This window comes from Nilaparvata lugens, chromosome 3 (genome assembly GCF_014356525.2).
Source record: "Nilaparvata lugens isolate BPH chromosome 3, ASM1435652v1, whole genome shotgun sequence".
NCBI classification, from domain to species: Eukaryota; Metazoa; Arthropoda; class Insecta; order Hemiptera; family Delphacidae; genus Nilaparvata; species Nilaparvata lugens.
Genome location: NC_052506.1, coordinates 6,258,505 through 6,280,227, shown reverse-complemented (window position 1 = coordinate 6,280,227; position 21,723 = coordinate 6,258,505). Strand labels below are relative to the sequence as shown.

At 32.7% G+C, this 21,723-nt stretch overlaps 1 protein-coding gene across 1 annotated transcript in view; it reads right to left on the bottom strand.

Moving 5' to 3' along the window:
• Window positions 1-613: 613 nt before the first annotated feature.
• Window positions 614-21,723, bottom strand: part of LOC111045740 (probable G-protein coupled receptor Mth-like 2) — a 53,550-nt gene continuing 32,440 nt past the window's right edge. The window contains exons 4-6 of the mRNA XM_039422702.1: window positions 8,492-8,679; window positions 5,633-5,804; window positions 614-1,033 (exon numbers count right to left, since the gene is read on the bottom strand). Coding sequence (XP_039278636.1) covers window positions 727-1,033; window positions 5,633-5,804; window positions 8,492-8,679 — 667 coding nt within the window. The 3' untranslated portion in view covers window positions 614-726. The remainder of the gene's footprint in view (window positions 1,034-5,632; window positions 5,805-8,491; window positions 8,680-21,723) is intronic.

Here is a 21,723-nt window from a genome sequence, read left to right as displayed (position 1 = left end):
TAATTGTAATAATCGTATTGATTAACTAAATGATTGATTGATTCGTTCATTCCATCTCACCTTTCACTCTTATAATTATACATTCCACACTTTAAGTTATTTATTTAATTTGTGTTCAGTAGATATACATTTTCTGCGGAATGTATCGTCTATCTCTCTAATTTCATGCTCAACTAATGAAGATTCACATTTCGTCTTAAAAATTCACAAAACTTAATGGGAATTGATTTGCAATGATAATTATAGAATTAATTCACCTATATAAATTGCTTTGATAAAAGAAGGAATCAGTAAAGCTGGATTTACACCAAACTTATTAACAAAATGTTAATAACTTGATCGTTATAGATTCTATTAGATTGAACATAACTTATCATACACATGATGAACATATGTGTTTGTCAAGTTCCGTTCAATCTAATAGAATCTATATGGATTAAGTTATTAACATTTTGTTAATAACTTTGGTGTAAACCAAGCTTTATACTATTTCGGACTATGTGTAACCTTATCTAAATTTAGGAGAGGAATAGCACAAGGTTACCTTATTTTTTCTCTCCGTATCATTATTGATGATGTGGAGTTACCTACTTGTTGTATGAATCAATCAATAGAAGCTATGATGTTTTAATTTATTTTATTACATTTTCAACATTCAACTACACTCTTCAAGTGCTGGTTCAAGTCTTTAAGGTAACTGAAATTTTAAACAAGATGCAGTGTTGTTTACTTGGTGTTAACAGACATTTTACATTCAGAAGAACTTGTTGTAAACACAGATGATGTCAATGTAGACGGTCTCGTTTTGTCAGGTTTCACAAAAATTCCGGGCAGAATGTCGGCCATTTTGGATTTGACTCCACGTATCACCTTCTCTTTCATTGTGAATATCACGAAAATGAGGACCCCTTGAAGAATGTTGAAAACGTCGGACGGGAACCACATTTGGTGCAGTGGTTTCAAGAATTGAGACAGGATTTCCAACGTCCATCCAATGCCCATCACTGTGAATAGTTTCAGTGTCATCACCAACCTGGAAAATAAAAGATTTTTTTAAATTTTAGATAATATTTTCATGGAATGACTCTTATTGATATGATCAATGGAAAATAAAAAGTGAATTCTTCAGCTTTTGTTGGCGGGAAGTCCCTTGTGGGAAGGTTCCACCTTACCTGAATATACAACGTATTTCAGAAGTAGTGTCGTAGTGTCGAATATTCTAGGGTATTGTTCCTGGATGATAGGAGACTACAAATGTCGTATTTAAAGTGTCCAAAACTCAGCGGTTATCCTTATAGCTGCCATTTTGTTTTTTTCACTTAGGAATTTTTATCTCAAGAACGAAATGTTGTATTGATCTGAAATTTGACATGAATATTTATGCTATAAAGACTTAACTTTAAAAAATGAAAAAATTTCGATGTAATTTTCAAAATGGCGGCCATTTTTATTTTTTGATTGCAAATTTCACGAAAACCGCTCACTTTACAAAAAATGTACAAGGGACAAAAAATGTACAAGGGACAAAAAAGTTGGACAGTTTTATTAAGATTTCAAGGATATATCATTTATCAAGATTGGTCGAAGAATAACAGAGAAATCAATTCTTTTCGTACTACATGCATGACTATGAAGAAACAAAGATCAACTGAAAAACATATTGTAAAATCAGTTGTATCTCCATATGGAGCCATACCAAGTTTCAAAGCTCCATCTTAAATACAATTGGAATTGAAAATTTAATATTGATGTTTAAATGGTGACAAGTGGTCATGCATGCAGTACGAAAAGAATAAATTCCTTTGTTATTCTTTGACCAGTCCTAATGAATAAGGTATCCTTGAAATCTTGATAAAATTTGCTACATTTTTTATTGTCTCTTGTAATTTTTTTGTAAAGTGAACGGTTTCGTGAAATTTGCAATCAAAAGTTTAAAATGGCCGCCATTTCAAAAATTCACATCGACATTTTTTCATTTTATTTTTAAAGTTGAGTCTTTATAGCATAAATATTCATGTCAAATTTCAGATCAATACAACATTTCGTTCTTGATATAAAAATTCCTAAGTGAATAAAACAAAATGGCAGCTTTAAGGATAACCGCTGAGTTTTGGACACTTAAAATACGACATTTATAGTCTCCTATCATCCAGGAACAATACTATAAAATATTCGACACTACTTCTAAAACACTCTGTATGATTCGAACCGTCAATAGGCTTTACGTCTGTCATACCGTACTTTTTTTTTTTTTTTTTTTAGATTACGTCCTAAAGACTCCAGTCATGGAGTATAAGACAAGTCATGTTATTACATAATAATTCTAACACTAAGTAGTTCAACCTAGTTTAGGTTTGAAAGGAATTCTTGTACACTATTAAAAGCTTTATCAACTAAATATTTTTTCATTTGTTTTTTGAAAATCTTCAAATCATCATTACTTTTCAAGATTTGAGGTAGCTTGTTATAAAATTTCCTACCAATATAATCTGGTTTTTGTTCAAATAACCTACTATTGTGACCCATTATGATAATCTGCTCTGTTTCGCGTATTATACTCATGAACATCTGAATTCTGGATCACACCACTCTTTTTCACATGCATTACAACTTCATATACGGTACAAACAAAGATGGCACAGTTAATAGACCAAGCTTTTTAAATAAAGGCCTACAAGAGTCTAACCTATTCACTTTCTCTATACATCTGAGTGCCTTCTTTTGAATCTTAAACACTCTGTCCATATTTTGTTGAGATGAATTACCCCATACTAAAATAGCATACCTAATATGAGATAGTATAAGTCCATGGTAAGCAGTTAACAGTAGTTTTTTATCATTCAGCCTAGCAAGCTGCCGCAGGACAAATACCCCAGATGATATCTTATTACATATCCTCTCAATGTAAGGATGCCATGTTAATTTCCTGTCCAATAAAATTCCCAAGAATGCTACTTTCTCTTCTTGGTCTAATTCATTTTCCTCTACAAACACATTTATTTCTCTATCCTCTACTGAATTATATTTACTTTTGAATTGTAGGAATTGACATTTCTTACTATTTATTGTTAATTGCCTTTGCTTCAAGAATTGGACAATTGACTGTACTCCAGTAAAATCATTTATTTCTAGACTATCTAATAAATAATTGTTAAAGATAAGCGATGTGTCATCAGCAAACAACAGAGCTCTGTGATCTTTTAACTCTTTTGGTAATTGGTTCACATACAACAGAAACAGTAAGGGACCCAGAATTGAGCCTTGAGGTACTCCAGCCTGGACCTCCAGTTTTTGAGATTTAATTTTTACTATTTCATTCCATCCACCTTGGTAAGCTCAACACACTGGTTTCTACCTATGAGATATGATTCAAACCATTTTAGTTCTATACCATTCACACCTACAGTTTTTAGTATTTCCAATAATATTCTATGGTTCACACAATCAAAAGCTTTGGATAAATCAAGAAATATTGCGGCTGCCTTCTCACCTGAATCTATTATATCTATTAGTCTTTCAACAAGGGATACTATTGCAGTCTTAGTAGATTTCCCTTTCTGGAACCCATGCTGTTCATCACATATGAAATTAATTTCTTCCAGGTGCATCAATAACCTATTTAAAACTACTCTTTCAAAAATTTTACTTATTAACTTCATCCGTGACTGACAATAAACGTGCCCATCTGATATCACGGGAGTGACCTGTTTGAAAAACTTTTGGTACAGTAATGAGAGAGTCTTGAAACCTAGGGTCTCTTGGCTGGATGTTTCGCAAGCTTCCAATCCACTAGACCACGGACCACTCTTATATGATCAATAATTAGACTTCAATCTTACAATTAATCTTACATCAATGAACACAAAAAAATAATAAATAATACATTTGAAATTGATGTTGCTTTCCATGAGGAGACACTGTATAATAACTCTGTTGTAGTTCTGACACTGTGTTACTTGTAAATATTTGAAAAAACACTTACTTTTCTTGGAGTATTGAGGAAATATAGAAATAAGTTCTATGAATAATATGGGCTCTACCTATATGTCTATGATCATATAGGACAAAGAAAATATATGTATTATTTTTGTTGTAGTTCATACACTGTGTTACTTGTAAATAAATATCATTCCACTCCTGAAGAGGTAATATACTCCAAGAATTACAATATTCAATACTCAATTTCAATATTTGTTTTTTTTTTAAATATTTACAAGTAACACAGTGTCTGAACTACAACAAAAATAATACATTTATATCTTTGTCCTATCTGATCATAGACACATAGGTAGAGCCCATATTATTTATAGAAGTTATTTTTCCTTTCTGATATCTACACTTCACAGACATTATTAAAATGTCTATAATGTTATCATGAATCAGCTTCCTATACTCTACGTTGTTATATTTTTCTTGGTACCTGGATCATAGCTGATTGGTATTTATGAGGGCTTTATCCTTTCTCTTAGTGTAATAGTACCCTTTCGGGACAATCAATAATCTTGTCACACATGTAAAAATGATGTGAATATTTTCTATTTTGAAAATTACATTTCTTTCTGTATCTTCTAGACAATTCTTTAATATTGATTCTCCAAATATTAATTTAATTTGATTTATGCATTATGCTGTAAGTTATATGCATGATTCTACACAGGTATCGATCCCAGAATTAATTTTGTTCGCATTTTTCTACTAAAACAACCAATTTAATCTATAGAATAAAATTTTATTCTGTAGAATACAAGATTGTAATTTAGGATACTTTTCTCCATAAGGCATAATTTTATTATAATTTATTGTAATCCCCAATAGATTTGTTAACACGTTAAAAATGATTTATAAATAAATTATTTATTTATAAATTCTTATAATTACTTAGCCAAGCTAGACAAATTAGTCCCATTATTTTGAATTTTTACTATTGTAGAGACCCAATTTTCTTTCTAAACTTATTGTTAAGTTATTTCAATCAAGTATCTAATCTATATAAATAGAAATCGAGCCTCAAATTTTAACATTCAACAACTTTGTTATGTGTACACCGAATTTCATGATTTTTTCCAGTTGTTTTTGCTATGTTCAGGACCAGGTTTATGGCCTTTCAAATTTATAATCAGTCTTCAGGACTCTTTCCTACGGTCCTTCAAAGTTTACATGTAATCCTTATGGGAGAAGATTTGTGAGCTGGCCACACACAGAAATAAAAATCAGCTGTTATAATCATTGCTTCATACAACAGCCGTCGGTAGATAGTAGATAAGAGTGTGTGCTGCTCCATAACCGCCCATGTATTTTATTCTAAACGCCCCGACAAAAAAATGACTGTTCTGTGAGTAACCATCCTGCAGTGCGTCCTCAGGTTGAATACTTACATGCTCTAAAGACATTGCTTTTGTTTCAAATAATTGAGCTGTCTTCGGTGTTCAAAATTAATTGATTTTTAGTAAATGATTTATTTTGCTGTTGGAAAATTATCTATTATAAATAAAATGCCGCATCGCTCCTCCTCGGGTGTGCATCCAGCTAAAGTTTGTCATGAGATTCATTAGACTATTTGGCGGTACGAAGTTCGTACAGCTAGTAAATAAATAATTATTATTTTATCCACTTTTGTATTCTAAATACTCACTTTTTCTTATCGTGATTGTATCTCATTTTCACTGTAGTGTTGTATTGCATCTTGGCTAACTCTGCTTTCACCTTGAAACAGTGACTAATTGTCAAAATAAAGAGTATAATATTACTGAAGAGTTGAACTCCGATCGGTCCTCCAAAGAAGACGTAGAGTCCATTGGTGTGAGCTGGAACAAATTGAATAGTCGATCTTGAATAAGTTTTGAATAATAACCCAAATTATGAATAATATTTCTATAATGGAATTTGAATAAGTTTAACTAAAATTATGAATAATATTTCTATATATCTGATGACTGAACACATTGATTTCCTCTAAAAACAAAATGAATTTGTCTTATTAACAGTGGTGCCATTTCACCGAACTGCTAGGGGGGACAAAAACCGAAAGGTATGAGGGGGGGAAGGAATACCCCCAAAGGATAGAGGGTCCTGGGTTTTCCCCCATAAATGTTACATATTCGAAGATGTTATTATATTCTTCATTTTTCCAGTTTTATACAAATGTGGTTGAAGTATCAAATCATGAAATATTAATTAGAAATATAGGCCCACAGAGAAATATAGCCCTAAAGTAGGTATACACTGAAACAGATTTCTTAAAAATCATGGAAACAGATAAATGTTTCTTCTTCAATGACAATTTCATCTATTTCATTGGGGATCATATTCTAATTGGAAAATAACTTTCAGTGAGGAAGCTAAAGAAACATATTAAGCTGTTCCCATAATTCTCACCAACTCTATACATACATTTTTTATTGTCTGATTGTGCCGTTTCTTTTGCTTTCACTGTGACATCTTGCAACTTGTTGATTCCCACGTTAAAAATTTATGCAGCAATAACTCACTTATTGTGCCCTCATCAATAATTGTACCCATTCTATATTATTAAGCTTCAACTATACCACAGAGAAAATTATATTCTTTATTACTCTGTACCCGTAGTCGTACTTTCAAGGCAATTTTGCTACATTGTTGATACTGTGGAAAGAATTATACTACTGCTGTTTAAACAGAGTATTAAATCAGTATGATTTTCTAAGGATTCGTGTAGATAGACCCGAATTTTCATTATTCATCTGATCGTTGCGGGGGGCCTAGGCCCCCCTAAATGGCGCCCCTGCTTATTAATTTATTTGATGTTAGATTAACTGTTTTTCAAAATTCATTGAAGATTGAAACAATATTGATCAATGAGATTTGATTAAACATTTAGGTTAATGAACTAGATTTATAGGCCTTCACGCCTGGAAAATAAACTTAGCCTACAGCAATACTGTACATTTAGGTACACAATTACCTAGTGTAGCCTATATTGAACCATAGAGAAAATATATATGGTACCATAGCTACTATTATATGATTGAACTGAGAAAACTATCTAGCTGAGTTTTAACAACCCTAATTCAGTATCTATCATGTTACACTAATACCATCCTCAATTCAGTCTCTGTTACTGACTTCATCAAGAAAACACAGATGATGAAATAGTTATTTGTAAAGTACCGTACAACAATTTATTACTGTAAATTATTTGAACCTGGGTACGGTAGGCCTAGCTTTGCAACAAGTCTCATATTTCACTCTTTTGTATTGTGTAAAATGCCAGATAGTTTTCTAGTTATATCAATGTTTTTTTTAAAATATCGAAAAAAAACTATATATCTCGAAAACTAAGGTCCTTACAAGAACATTTTACTGGACATTTTTTGTTGTTGCAAATGTCATGCAGAATCAGTGATCTTCGACTGTTACATCATTCTTGGGACACTCTGTTCACAGTTTCAATTAGCCTACCGGTATTTGATAATATTACAATAGTTCAACAACTTTAAACACGCATATTTATGTTCTTATGTGATTTTTTGTTGCAAATTTCATGCAGTATCTATGGTCCTCAGAGTTGTCACACCTCTCGTGGAACACGATTTATTATTTATATGATGTGTTATTGTTTCCACGAATAAATAAATAAATAAACACTCTGTAAACGATTTTTTTCAAAGTTTCAACTACCGATATTATAATATAACTGAATGACTAAAATAACTAGATGACCACCTAATGACTTACGAAACCCTGACTAATTAATAATCCGCAAAAAAACAAAACAAACAAAACCTACTCCAGAACATGGTACGCCGTAGTGGAGTAGGTCAATTTACACATAGAAAACATAAGGGCCCGGTTGCACAACAGCCGGTTAAGTTTTAACCGTTATTAACTTCACGAGAACCAGAGAAGGCGTTTTTGAAAAGACGGCTTCTCTGATTGGTTCTCGTGGAATTAATCACCGTTAAAATTTAACCGGCTGTTGTGCAACCGGCACTAAACATGTAGAGGACACATTATAATTTTTTTATTGTAACTAACTATTGTATGTAATTGTAATTTATCTAATATTTTCTGTAATTGATGTAGTAGTTCTAGTTTTTTTTTTGGAAATAAACATTTATTTATTTCCACTTTTTGTGTATGGTAGTTGAGAAGTTGATATTGTGGTAATTATTCATATTGAATGAAAAAGACTAAAAAATTGTCAAAAAACACAGAGTTATTGATACTTAGAAAGACCGGTTTCGGTTATTACACCATTGTCAATCTCTGATAAACCGATCAGAGGTTTATCAGAGATTGACAATGGTGTAATAACCGGAACCGTTCTTTCTAAGTATCAATAAAACTGTGGTTTTTGACAAGTTCTTAGTCTTTTTCATTTAATTTATTCATTTATATCATTATTATTTATAGATAATATGACAATAGTTCTCAACTCTAAACACTGACTTGTTTTGAGTAATTTTTTTTGTTGGAGTAGTATATTTTTCCAATTGAATAATTTATTACTGACCGCTAATCCAGCATCGGCTCACTCCCACATCGGACACATATTTGTGACTGATAATGCCCCGATAGGCGGCCAAGTCTGTGCCCACTGCCGCCATTATAACAGCACTTGAATAGCCCCAGCAGTAAACGTTGTACAGCAGGAATCTGTTGCTAGTAGAGTGGCTCCTTATAAATGACGATCGCACTGTCCTGGAACAACAGAAGTCCTTCGAAATAGAATCTTGTAGACTGATAAATGATTGATAAAGAGTTGATAATAGCAGAGACAATAAATATAGTTTCTTGTCGTTACAAGAAATATAGTTTCTTATGCTCCTTTATCTATGATAATAGTTTATGAAGATATAAAAACACTTCACTTATATGGGTTACTTTTGTACAAATTAATAAAAACAATATAAAAACTTATAGTATCCTTTATAATTAAAAACTTTAAAATATTTCAACGACTAGTTTCGACCATAACTTGGGTCATTTTCAACTTAAATATGACTACAATTTTAAAATTACACAACCAACATTTTGATTTGGACAGTAGGCCTATAGTATAAATTGGAAATGGGACAGTTTTGGGCATGAGCCTGTTGTGCCTTTCCTTATGTCAAGTATTTGTACACAATGTGATAAATAAATAAAGGGTATTACCAGTTTTTATTAATTTGATGAAGGTTTATACACATTTGAATCGTTAAACATTAAACATCTTCTGTAGGCTGAAAAGTAAGCGAAATTATTGATAATAGTATTGATAAAGATATTAGTTATTTAACGTGAACGTCTTGGGGCTGTAATATTGCTAAAAAAAATCATTATAGTTTTGTGAGTAGTTGACATTTTATAGTCTATTTTCAAATAACATATAGGTTTATTAGTAAGTTGAATGGAGAATGAGTATTATAACATTGATTTTATCCAAAAGTTTCTTTCAAATTTGAAGCTCAGCGCTTTAAAATAACGCGCTAATAATTATAAACCGCTCCTTCTACCATGTTGGTTGTTGGTTTTGATTGTCCTAAGGAGTGTGTACCATTGGTATCAAGAAAATTATAATATCCATCCTTGACGTTGCCATGAGTAACAAAGTAGGGAATAATTTTGCAGAGGTTGGCATCAGAGATTATAGTATTCTATTGCATTATATTATTATAATAGTATTATAGTATTATTTTCTCTATGTTGGCACTTAATGTACTCAAATCATTCTTGAATTTGAGTATGTATTCATTCATTCTTTATTCATTTATACAATAAGTACATTATCAAAATGATAGGAAGAGGGAAGATGAGGTGACCTTGTGCTATTCCTCTCCCAAATTTAAATAACACATAGTCCGAAATAGGTTAAGTCACGTAGTTCTTCAATTCACAAAATTTTCAGTCCTCGTGTATTTTCACAAAGTAGATTTTCAAATTTAGATGCTCCAAAACTAAACATAGAAGAAATATTTCACATTATTACAACTATAGGTAAAATAGGAAATATTCACATATTAAAAAAATAATTTTGAAGAATTACCAAAAAAACAAACTTAGGATAAACAAATATTCATAAATATTTAAATATACAAATATTTTTTGTAGGTTAAACCAAATGTACCTACATAATCAGATCAAATTTCATATTTATTCCCTTGCAATATGCGTGATGATTTAAAACACATCGAACGCCTTTATGTTATGTTAAAAATTGAATCATACCATTAAAAAAAATGGAAAGAAAAATAAAAATCTCAGTACCCTTTTTGAATTATTTAATCACAACATGTTTTTTCGAGTCACTTGAAAATGGCATCAATGTCCGAAACATGTTGTGATTGAATAATTCAAAAACGGTACTGAGATTTTTATTTTTCTTTCCATTTCTAAGTAGCCCTATACAGAAAAGAGACATTAAAAACACTTTAAAGTCGTTATTTTGAATATGGATTTTAATTTAGATCGGTTTATGGGAGACACATCGTAGAGGAGTGTCCCAGATCAGCATACACGGGTGCACATGAAGATTTCCTGGTGACTAAACCAGCATCAATAGCCTACTTAAATTCCCTGGAAGCATGCCTCTAATTTCCAGGTCAAAAGTGACTAAGATAATTTAGTCGTTTTATCTATGAATTTTCTATTGTTTTATTTTTTGCGAATTTTGTAATTATTAATGTGTTGTGTATAAATATTCTGCCATACGCTAAATAAAATATGGGAGACTACAACTGTTACCGTACTCATATCTACAGATAAATTTCATGCTTATAAGGTTTAATTATTCACTTTCCAAAACTGATGATATAGACCGAGAATGAATGATAAATCAGATAAATTCATAATATAAATTTAAGAGTCATATTGATAGGGTAATAAATTGAAATAGAATGAGAATTTATATTGTTTTTTTTTTCATTTTCTACTTAGGTCTACTGTTGTCCAAATCAAGTTGTGAGAAAAAAATAATCTTCATAGCCTACTCAAAATTGCCATCTGCTTATCTGAAAAAAGCCCCAATAGAGCTTATCTATATAGGACCTTCGTCTTCATGCAGCTTTTACGCGCAAATATAAGAATCAGCTCAAACGATATGAACTGTCTGTCTGACACTTTGCTAGCGTGTAAATAGAAAATTCAGTGCGATTTATCTCAGCGTTCCTATAAAAAAGCGCTTTGAACAAGCCATCCTTCTTTCAAATGTTTACTTGAGAACAGAAATGAACTCCAACTGTTACAAGTACACATAACATCCTATTTGTTGTCAGTTCTACCAACCATGAGAATTTTGAAAAATCAAACGATTGTGAAGCTATGGAGTGTCAAGGATTTTGAAAAGTATATTTGCTCAGTACATAGTGCAGTGCATACACATCCGCGTCTCAAAAAATAGTTACTGACACGCCTGTGTTTTTCTTCGTTGCATTTTTATTTGAAGCTCTGTCAATTTGATGTGATAAGGATAAAAAAGATGAGCTATAGGTACTTCCTGTCATGTTATAGCTCAGAGATTAGCAGATAAATAAGTCATTGATCGCGGAGCTCTTGAAATTGTTAACATGACTCACTTTATTCTTTATTCTTTATCCTACATTCTTTATTACTCTACTCTATATTATTTATTCTCTTACTTGTTGTTCTTTCTCCGATATAGTAGGCTGGATGGTAGACCAAGAGTTACTATATTATTTTCTAATGTTATCTCAATTCTCATTTAAATAAATCAATTCCAATGCCAAATTTGTGTTTGATGATGATGGTTTTTGTGATTTTACTGCTGGTGTTCACTTTTTATTCTATGATTAATTATTGCCCTGGGGTTTTTTCAATCATTCCCAGCTCGCAAAGATAATAGCATAGAGAAACGATAGCATAAGTATAGACATCCCATGGTATAGGGCGTTTATTATGTCGCAACTTTTACTGTTATCTCAAGCTGATAGTCCACGTAGTTCTTTCCTGTGAAGCTTTATGACGCTGGTAGTCTCTCATATTGTGCCGTTCATACACTCTTACCCGGTCAAAACAGTAAAAATCGCCAATAATCGACAGTAATCGGCTTGAGATAACAGTAAAAGTTGCGACATAATCGCCCTATACCATGGGATATCTACTTACGCTATTGTTTCTCTATGATATTATTTATTCTCTTACTTGTTGCTCTTTCTCCGATATAGTAGGCTGGACGGTAGACCAAGAGTTACTCTATTATTTTAAATGTTCCATATCTCAATGCTCATTTAAAAAAATCAATTCCAATGCCAATTTTGTGTTTGAAGATGGTGAATTTGTGATTTTACAGCTGGTGTTCACTTTTTATTATATGATTAATTAATAATATCGGGAAAATTAGTCTACTCATATATTCAGAATGCCATCCTATAGGCTCCCAATATTAGCATGGGAGTATAAACCCGAAGGAAAGCGAGGCATAGGAAGACCACGAAAGAAATGGATGCCGGTACAGGCCAATAGAGCCTAATCCTTACTGTACTCAGTACAGTCCTTACTTACAGTCCTAATCCTCACTGTACTGTACTCCTAAACTGTACTCATATAAAATAACATGATAATGTATTTGATATTCCAATAAAACGTTTAGTTTTTGAATAAAACATTATTTTTAAGCCTCGAAATCCATTGAAGAATTGCCGAATTGTTTGATCAAGAGATTCAATTGATTGATGATAAAGTTCAATTGCGCCGTTAACATAGAGAATTTGATCTTCATTACATTACATTACATTTATTACATTCCTTAATCACAACATCAAATTAATGATTGGGAGAGAATCAACAGGATAAACCCAAAACTGTTCCTCTTCCTAATTTTGATAAAAATAGTTCAAATGAGGTTATGAAAACACTTTTATAAAGATCACAAAAATGTACAGTCCAAATATACATTATACTAAAAAATTTGTATCTCGGTTGATCAGAAAGATGAAACAAATTATTATTACACTTGAAAATGCATTAATAAATTGAAAAATATTAAAAAACTTGCTAAATTTAAAGCCAGAAAAATCACAAAAACATTCACTATCAGCATATGATCATATGCAATAGTGCAATATTTCACAAAATGTTTGGAGACAAAAGTCGCGTTGCCAATATATACATAGAAATAATCCTCATTAATCATTCGTAAGTACTTTCACCATTAAAAATATTAATTTTCCCCCAGGCGAAGCCTATGATAGTAATTGGAATACTGTTTACGAAGTACAGAATCCTTTCCTGCTCAAATCAAACCTGTTCTGTAGGCTACAGAAGAGCCACGACATGTCAATTGGAAAATTTTCTCATTTTCAATTGATATCTTCTCATTTACATTTGTCGATTTCTCAAATACAATTCACTATTCTCAATTACATGTGATGACTTCCCAAATACATTTGACTATTCTCATCTACATCTGACATTCTCTCAATTACAAAGTGACTATTCTCAAATACAAAATTGATTCTTTCTCAAATTAACATTATACTTTCTTAAATAAAATTGGAAAAGGTGTAGTGTCGTTACAGCCTTCAATGAATTTGAAAAGATTTCCATTTCCATTTGTGGGATGATAAGTAGCCTACTGTACCAGTAGGTACTAAAAAATATTTACCAGGGATTGATAATGGTCTTGTAACAACCGAAACCAGTATCTAGATTTTGATAAATCTGTGGTTTGTCAATACCTAGTCTTTTCATTCAACTAAAAAATGATCACAGTGCTTGGTATCTGAGATACCAGAGGTAATCTATTTGGGATTCTCAAAGTTCTAGCAGAGACAAAAACTCCATATAGCCTACGTTTATCTCAAATGTTAGCCACTGTTACAAACTATCCACTAAGAAATCTCCAGAATTGGAGAGTTGTTCACAATTCACATATAGTTCATTACACTACAGTCATATTGGTTGCTTCAACACTTTTTCTGAGTCATACTGCTGTTTTTAGAGTCTAACTACTCAATCATGAATGCGAAAGTTCAGTGAGCTAATGAGTAAATCATGCCAGAATAACTACACTGAGTGAGCTTACTGGGTTAATGATGCAAAAATATTCCATGAATTAACTTTTTTCTGTTAGGATACCGCGTCTGACCTAAACGTGAATCATCAACAATGAATCCTAGAGTGAAGTCCACTTTATAATGGCAGTGGAGAAACATTGAGAACAGGCCAATTCTCTGCCTTGTCACTGCCTTCCATGGAGGATTACGGTATATCTGATGTGATATTAACTGTTTATCCTTGTTCAAAATAATCAAGTATATTTTATTTTTCATGATTGAGATTCAATACCGGTATTTTGTTGATAGATTCTATTTATACATCGTTAAAAAACGATCTGGCAACGTTGCCAGAAAAGGATAGCGTTATCTGCTTTGTCGAATGCTAGACAATGATAGCAACACCAATGTCTGAATATAAATGTATGTGTGTTTGGTATTGAATTTGAATTCGAGTTTGTTGGGTGTTGAATTAGAATTAGAATATGACGCGTTGTCTGTAACTATGATCAGTTGAATGGTAGTAAAATTATATTTATTTATTTATTACTTATTCAATGTTAATCAAATACTGCCATTATAACGTGGACCTCACTATATAGATGCATCTAATGAAATAAATCACAGAAGGAGTTTCTTCCTAGAAAACAGTTGTTGCAATTCATCCTCAACAGCAACATCTACAGAGTTAAAGAGAGAGAGAGTGTGTGTAAGAGAGAGTGAGAGTGATAAGAGAGATAAGAGAGAGAGAGAAAGAGAGATTCTCTTAATTAAGACTGTCAGCAGTATGTAAGACAGAGAGAGAGATTGATTGGTCGATTATATGCCTTTATTAGGGCATAAGAGAGAGAGAGAGAGAGAGAGAGTGAGAGAGAGATTGATTGATTGATTGATTGAATACTTTATTTTTTATGTAGATTACAATATATACTGGCTTATACACTTATATACAATAGCTCACAATACAGCAAAATTAAATATGAATTTACACAATATAGACTAAGAAAATAATTATTGAACTGTATATGATATGAAAAAGCAATTTGTAATATATAATAACTATAGATAATAATCATATTGTTATGCATCTACATAAATTGGCGGAGCTTTGGACATATCAATGTCCATTCTTGGAAAGAATATTAAAAATATCCTCCCCACTAACTCTCTACCAAAACGTTAATTTAATTAATTAAACTAAGGATCTATTTATTAATGGAAATATTGTAAAAGTTTTAACTAATATGAATATTTAAGAGAAAAAAACAGAAAACAGAGAGAGAGAGAGAGAGACTGATAAGAGAGATAAGAGAGAGAGAAAGAGAAAGAGAGTGATAGAGATTTACTTAAGACTGTCAGCGTTTTTCATGAATAAAGTCCATGCTTCCCAATTCAATCAATGCTGACAGTTATTGAGTGAATCGCTCACTATAGGTGTCAATCCATTATTCTGCTGTTAAGCTACTGATTAATGATTTTAGAGTCTCTATTTCACGTCGGCACGTCGGCAACCAACTGAGTGAATCCAACCAAAACTAAACTGTCCAGCAAATTGTTTTGAATTCGGGACAGGAATTCTAGTAAAAAGAGGAGGAGGTAGAGGAGGAGGAGTAGGAGAAGGATGAGGAGGAGGAGGAGGCGACGACGGTTCAGAGGAGGTTGAGAATGAGGAAGGTTGCTTGGAGGAGAAGGAGGAAAAGGAAAAGGAAAAGGAGAAGGAGGAGGATGAGAAAGAGGAGAAGGAGGAGGAGGAGGAGAAAGAGTCGGAGGAGGAGGAGAAGGAGACGAAGGAGTAGAGTAGGCTCAGAGTAGGTTGAGAATGATGAAGGATGGTAGGAGGAGAAGGAGGAGAAGGATAAGGAGAATGAGGAGGAGGAGGAGGAGGAGAAGGAGGAGGAGGAGGAGGAGGAGGAGGAGGAGAAGGAGACGAAGGAGTAGAGTAGGCTCAGAGTAGGTTGAGAATGAGGAAGGATGGTAGGAGGAGAAGGAGGAGAAGGAGAAGGAGAATGAGGAGGAGGAGGAGGAGGAGGAGGAGGAGGAGGAGGAGGAGGAGGAGGAGGAGGAGGAGACGTAGGAGTAGAGTAGGAGGAAGAGGTGTTGGAACATGAGGGGAAGTAGACGTGAGCTGGAAAATCGGATTTGTATTATTGGTAAACTAGGTTCAATGACACCATTTCAATTGAGCGGATAGGTAACTGATGAAATTTCAAACGGTTTCAAATCGGCCAACAAAGAAAGGCCACAGATAAAACAGTTTTTCCACAAATTAATATGATCATAGAATTAAGATTTTCTCAAATACAAATGACTATTCTCAATCACAATTGATACTTCCTCAAATACTGTTGGAAAAGTTGTAGTTCAAGTGGTTGTTTCAACTCATTTACTTCAGAAGTTCCCTCAAATTTTTTTAACAAAATTATTTCTATGATAAACCATCAAACAAGTTTTTATCATATAACACCAGGCTTAATTTTGTGATTTTTGTATCAGTGGCTTTCGGATGGATAACAGCCTCAATCAAAATAAGAGTCCCAGTAATTACACACCCTTCTAAAAAAATGTGAAGCAGGTGACCTTAAGCTCCTCATATTATTTTCCCCTCTCTATGAGTGGCCAACATGTGAATAGCTCACTGACCATGTACAAAAATACCGGTAATGACTGACTGAGCATTGCTTTTAAAAATTGAGTGTAACTTTCATAATGAGTTAGCAAAACACACACACACACACACACACACACACACACACACACACACACACACACACACACACACACACACACACACACATGAGACAGTTGATGATAACCATATTTATTCTTCAGAAAATGCTATTTTATCACTACTCAGCTTGACTGTGCGTGTAAGAGTTGTCTATAACGTTATATGTTCTTAGAAAATGACTACCAGTACCTATAAATTTATACTATGTACTCATCAGTCGAATATTACTTCATTTGACTATAACTATATGGATTTATCTGGCATTCTATATGGATTTACAGATAATTGAGCGAACGTAGTGAGGTCTATGTTTTAACTCGATTTGATATTATTATGTGAAATACATAGCTATATTACACTACTAATAGATTAGTTGAAAAAATTAAATTGAATGAGAATTGAATCTCAAAGTTGAAATTTTTTCAATTATTGAGTTCAAAATATAAGGTTTGGTTTCAGTTATTATTCCTATTATCTCTTGAATTATCCCTTATTTCAGCAGTTTAGGTAACTAAATGTTAGATATTTTTCAACTATCATCGAACCAGGTTTTCAATATTTTAGTTTGGTCTCAAAACAGTTCTGAGTTCGATCTTGTCTTTAATTAACCGAACGTAGTGAGGTCTATTTTTCAATTTGATTTGCTTTTGTCTGTCTGTACTTATATTTTTCATAACTGTACTAATATAAAATAATATGATAATGTATTAAATATTCCAATTAAACGTTTAGTTTTTGAATAAAAAACTATTCTCAAGCCTCAAAATCCATTGTTGCCGAGTTGTTTGATCAAGAGATTCAATTGATTGATGATAAAGTTCAATTGCGCTGTGAACATAGAGAATTTGATCTTCATCAAGTGCAATGTTTCACAAAATGTTTGGAGACAAGAGTCGTGTTGCCAATATATGTGAAAATATGTGCCCTATTTAGCAGTTGAATATTGTTTCATTTTCATTACTGTAGCCTGGGCTTCTCAAAATTGGCTGTAACTATATATAGTATAGCCTATTGGATTGTTGACTGCAGTGTTGCATAAATATAAGTTAGTATAGCGATAGGTTGACAAGAGACAGACCGGACTTCCGCTTGGACTCTGACAGGTTGGGCTCTCATCGATTATTGCTGTAATAAAGCAAAACTGAACAGAACAGAACAGATGGTGTCTAGAGTGTTTGCGAGTGGTCATGTTTTTCGGGTTTTTTTTCTCAATAATGGTAGTTGCATTAGAAAGCAGACACCTGTAGGTCGGTTGAATTTAACAGGGGCTAAAGTTGAAAACTACCTGAAATTGGGTCCATTTATCATTATTCTTAGTATCAAAAATCATTTTTTAGACTAGAGATATATATGGAAGTATAATGCTTGGCGTGCTGAATTATCATCCTTCATCACTCCCTTTTCAGATATATGTAAAATCCTAGCATTTTTGCGCCAGTCAATTTTCAAATTTACTGTGTATTACAAGAAAATTACAATTTACTGTGTATATAATTACAATACAATACAATTTACTGTGTATTAACAAGAAAATAAATAGAAAAACAATTTATCATCATATAAACGTGGATAATTGATACAGGCCTCAGCATAGAAGAATTCTCAATAGTAAAATTCTTTAAGCTTAATGATTGAATAATCTTTTAAATTAAATAAAAATAAATAGATAAATAAAATTAATGTTTATTTCCCCAAAAAAACTGAAACTACAACATTAATTACACAAAATATTAGATAAATTAAAATATTACATACAATAGTTAGTTACAAGAAATTCTTATAATGTGTCCTCTACTTGTTTAGTTTCTTCTGTGTGGAGATTGACCTACTCCACTATGGCGTACCATGTTCTAGAGTAGGTTAAATTGCCTCTTACATAAAACCAAATCACATTTGAAAAATCGTCCAATGGTCCAATAGTATTCCTTCATTCATTAAAAACTTTATAAAATATTAATTCAGTAATTTCCGGTTGCACAAAAGACAGTTAAATTTTAATCGTGATTAATTCCATGAAAACCAATCAGAGAAGGCTTTTTTAAAAAGAAGAAGGCTTCTCTTCTTTGTTCTCGTGAAATTAATCACGATTAAAATTTAACCGGCTTTTGTACAACTAAATGAATATTTTATAATTTCTTTTAAAAATGAAGTAATATTATAATGTAGAGATAGAGACAGATGGCGTGTTGAGTGCGGGAAACGGCCGGGAAGGCTGTAAAACCCGCGAATAAGGTATAAGGTACGGTAAGTAATTTTATTTATTTATTTATTCATTGTCACATTATTACATCAAGTTTTTGAGTTTCACTCATATGACTGGTGACATGTCAATATTAACTAAATCTGAAAAAATAGAAAGAAAAATAAAAATCTCAGTACCCTTTTTGAATAGTTTAATCACGTGATTTATTCAAATTATTCAAAAAGGGTACTGAGATTTTTATTTTCCTTTCTATTTTTATTACAAGTAGCCCTATACAGAAAATAGATAACTAAATCTAAACTATTATAATTATTACTATATTATTACTTATTATTGGAACATTGGACGTTTTTTCAAATGTGATTTGGTTTTATGTTAAGAGGTAATTTTAAGGATGATTATTCATCCATTGAGGTCAAAGAATTTTACCATTGGGAATCATCTATGCTAAATCCTGTATCAATTATCCACGTTTATATGATGATAAATTGTTTTTCTATTTTTTTTTTGTGAAATTTGTAATCAATTTAAAAATTGACTTGTCCTTTCAATTGTATAAAATGTAATAATTAATAATCCTTATAAAATCTTCAAAGAAACTGAGAAATATTTCATGTTTCTTTTTACTTTTATAGTAGCTGAAAGCCTACACTAAAAATACGTGATTTGTCAATCAAAATACGGTACATTCAATCCATATTCTGAATGGTGATATCACAGTATGAGCGATAGATTGAGAGTGATTCAACGGCTATTATTTCATGTCATCCAGATGATGTCAACCTTCCATTCTACTGAAATTGCCTGCAATTTGTACCAACCATTTTCCCACAATGCAAATTGATTGCAACATGCAATTACTCGTTACAGTAGATCGGATATTGGATTAAAGACCGGATGTTCTCTCAGTTTGTACAATTGTGGTCAGTTGTTGTAATTACAAATGCACTTGTGTTTGCAATAAAAGTGACGAGATCAATGATGCAATAGGAATGGGGCTCAACATGAAAAGTTATGTTGGATGGTTTGAAGCTTGTAGCAGTTATTTATCAATTTGAATAAAATGTTTTTTTTTTTCATTAAAACATCTCAAAACAACCTGCTTACGTTGTACCCAATAATGAATCTGGAAACTCCACTTAAAGCTAGAATAGTAGAGAAATTTAATCATCCTGAGTCAGATTGCAGTCTGTAATCTAAATATTTGCATGCGACTCCCTTATGGAGAAATCGATCTTTCATTTTATTACTTCCCTTGCCCTATTACCATAGGTAAGGAAAGTAACTTATTGCTTTCCGAAAAAAAATTAAGGTACCCCAATTTCTAAATTTCTATACGTTTCAAGGTCCCAAACAAAGTGGTTTTTGAGTATTGGTCTGTAAGTGTGTGTGTGTGTGTGTGTGTGTGTGTGTGTGTGTGTGTGTGTGTGTGTGTGTGTGTGTGTGTGTGTGTGTGTGTGTGTGTGTGTGTGTGTGTGTGTGTGTGTGTGTGTGTGTGTGTGTTGTGTGTGTGTGTGTGTGTGTGTGTGTTGGAACAAGGTATAATAAGGGGAGACAATCAAGTATACACAGCACATTAAGGGGAGGTGTGTACACTACGGGGAGACCCCGTATTGTCAATGCTCAATTTTTGTGAAAATCACTTCTACATGCTTGAAACCATGTAAAAACGTATTAAAAAAAAATCTCCCCATTTTGTTAGTACTCTACCTGATTGGGATACACTCCAGTTCCCAAAATTGCCACCACGTTGTGCTACGATCGCTAATACACACTCACACAAAACTCATTTACGAATTGAGCATACAATGCGGGGTACTCGCATATCCCTGCAAATCCTCATCGTCTCCTCCACTGTTCGAAGTAACTGGTTTTGTTATGGTATTTGCCGTGAATTCATGATTCAGCAGCTCATTCTCTGTTTCGTTCAGACTCATAGATTCACAGCTTAGCAAATTCATAGTTCATTTTTCTGTTTAGTTCACTTGAGACATGCTTGCAGAATGTATTGTAGTACTGATTTTCTAGTTATTTGGTACAAGTAGTCTGTGAATGATTCTTCACGAAAAAGTTCCCTCCGATAACCCCACAGTCTTAAAAAATACCTTTTATTCTTCATATAACTCAAAAACCATTCATAGTGAAAAAATCCAGAAACGTTTTCAAGAGCACAAAATCCTCTTCAATTCAACGCCAAATCAGGTTCATCACAATCAATGGTGACTGAGACATGATTCTTGAAAACACAATTTCCCAAGAATTTCCCGCATTGAATTTGGGCTATTGCTGGTGATGGGAATGAGAGGTTTGCTAAGATTCAATAATAGCACGTCATTAAGTTTATATTCTTGAACAAGCTTCACTGAGAATTCACTTACTGATTTACAGAAAAGGGTGTCTCTAACATTAGTAACCTAACATTGAATCTCAAACCAGGATAGCCTATGATAGAATAAAATCTGTTTCTTTGTTTCTCTCCATATTGCCATTTTCTCCTGTGTCTGCCAAAATCCTTGCAAAAAATTTCTTGTGAACCTTATATTGAATATTTTACTTGTGTGTGGCATGCTTACTTCGTGTGAGAATACGTTGTTCCGGGGAAAAGATTAAGTAATCATACCCCGCTCAAAGAAATTGTAGTCACGAGTTGTCAGGTAGGGAGGCTGACCGCGCAGGCTATTACTCGAAGAATCAAGGCATTCCAGAATGATTTCTCATGGGGAAAATAGATTATGAGGAATCAGAGTTGAGTGAGCAGTGTGTCCTCCTAGTTCATATTATTAAATAATCCAATTTGGGTAGCTGAAAGTTTCTCAACA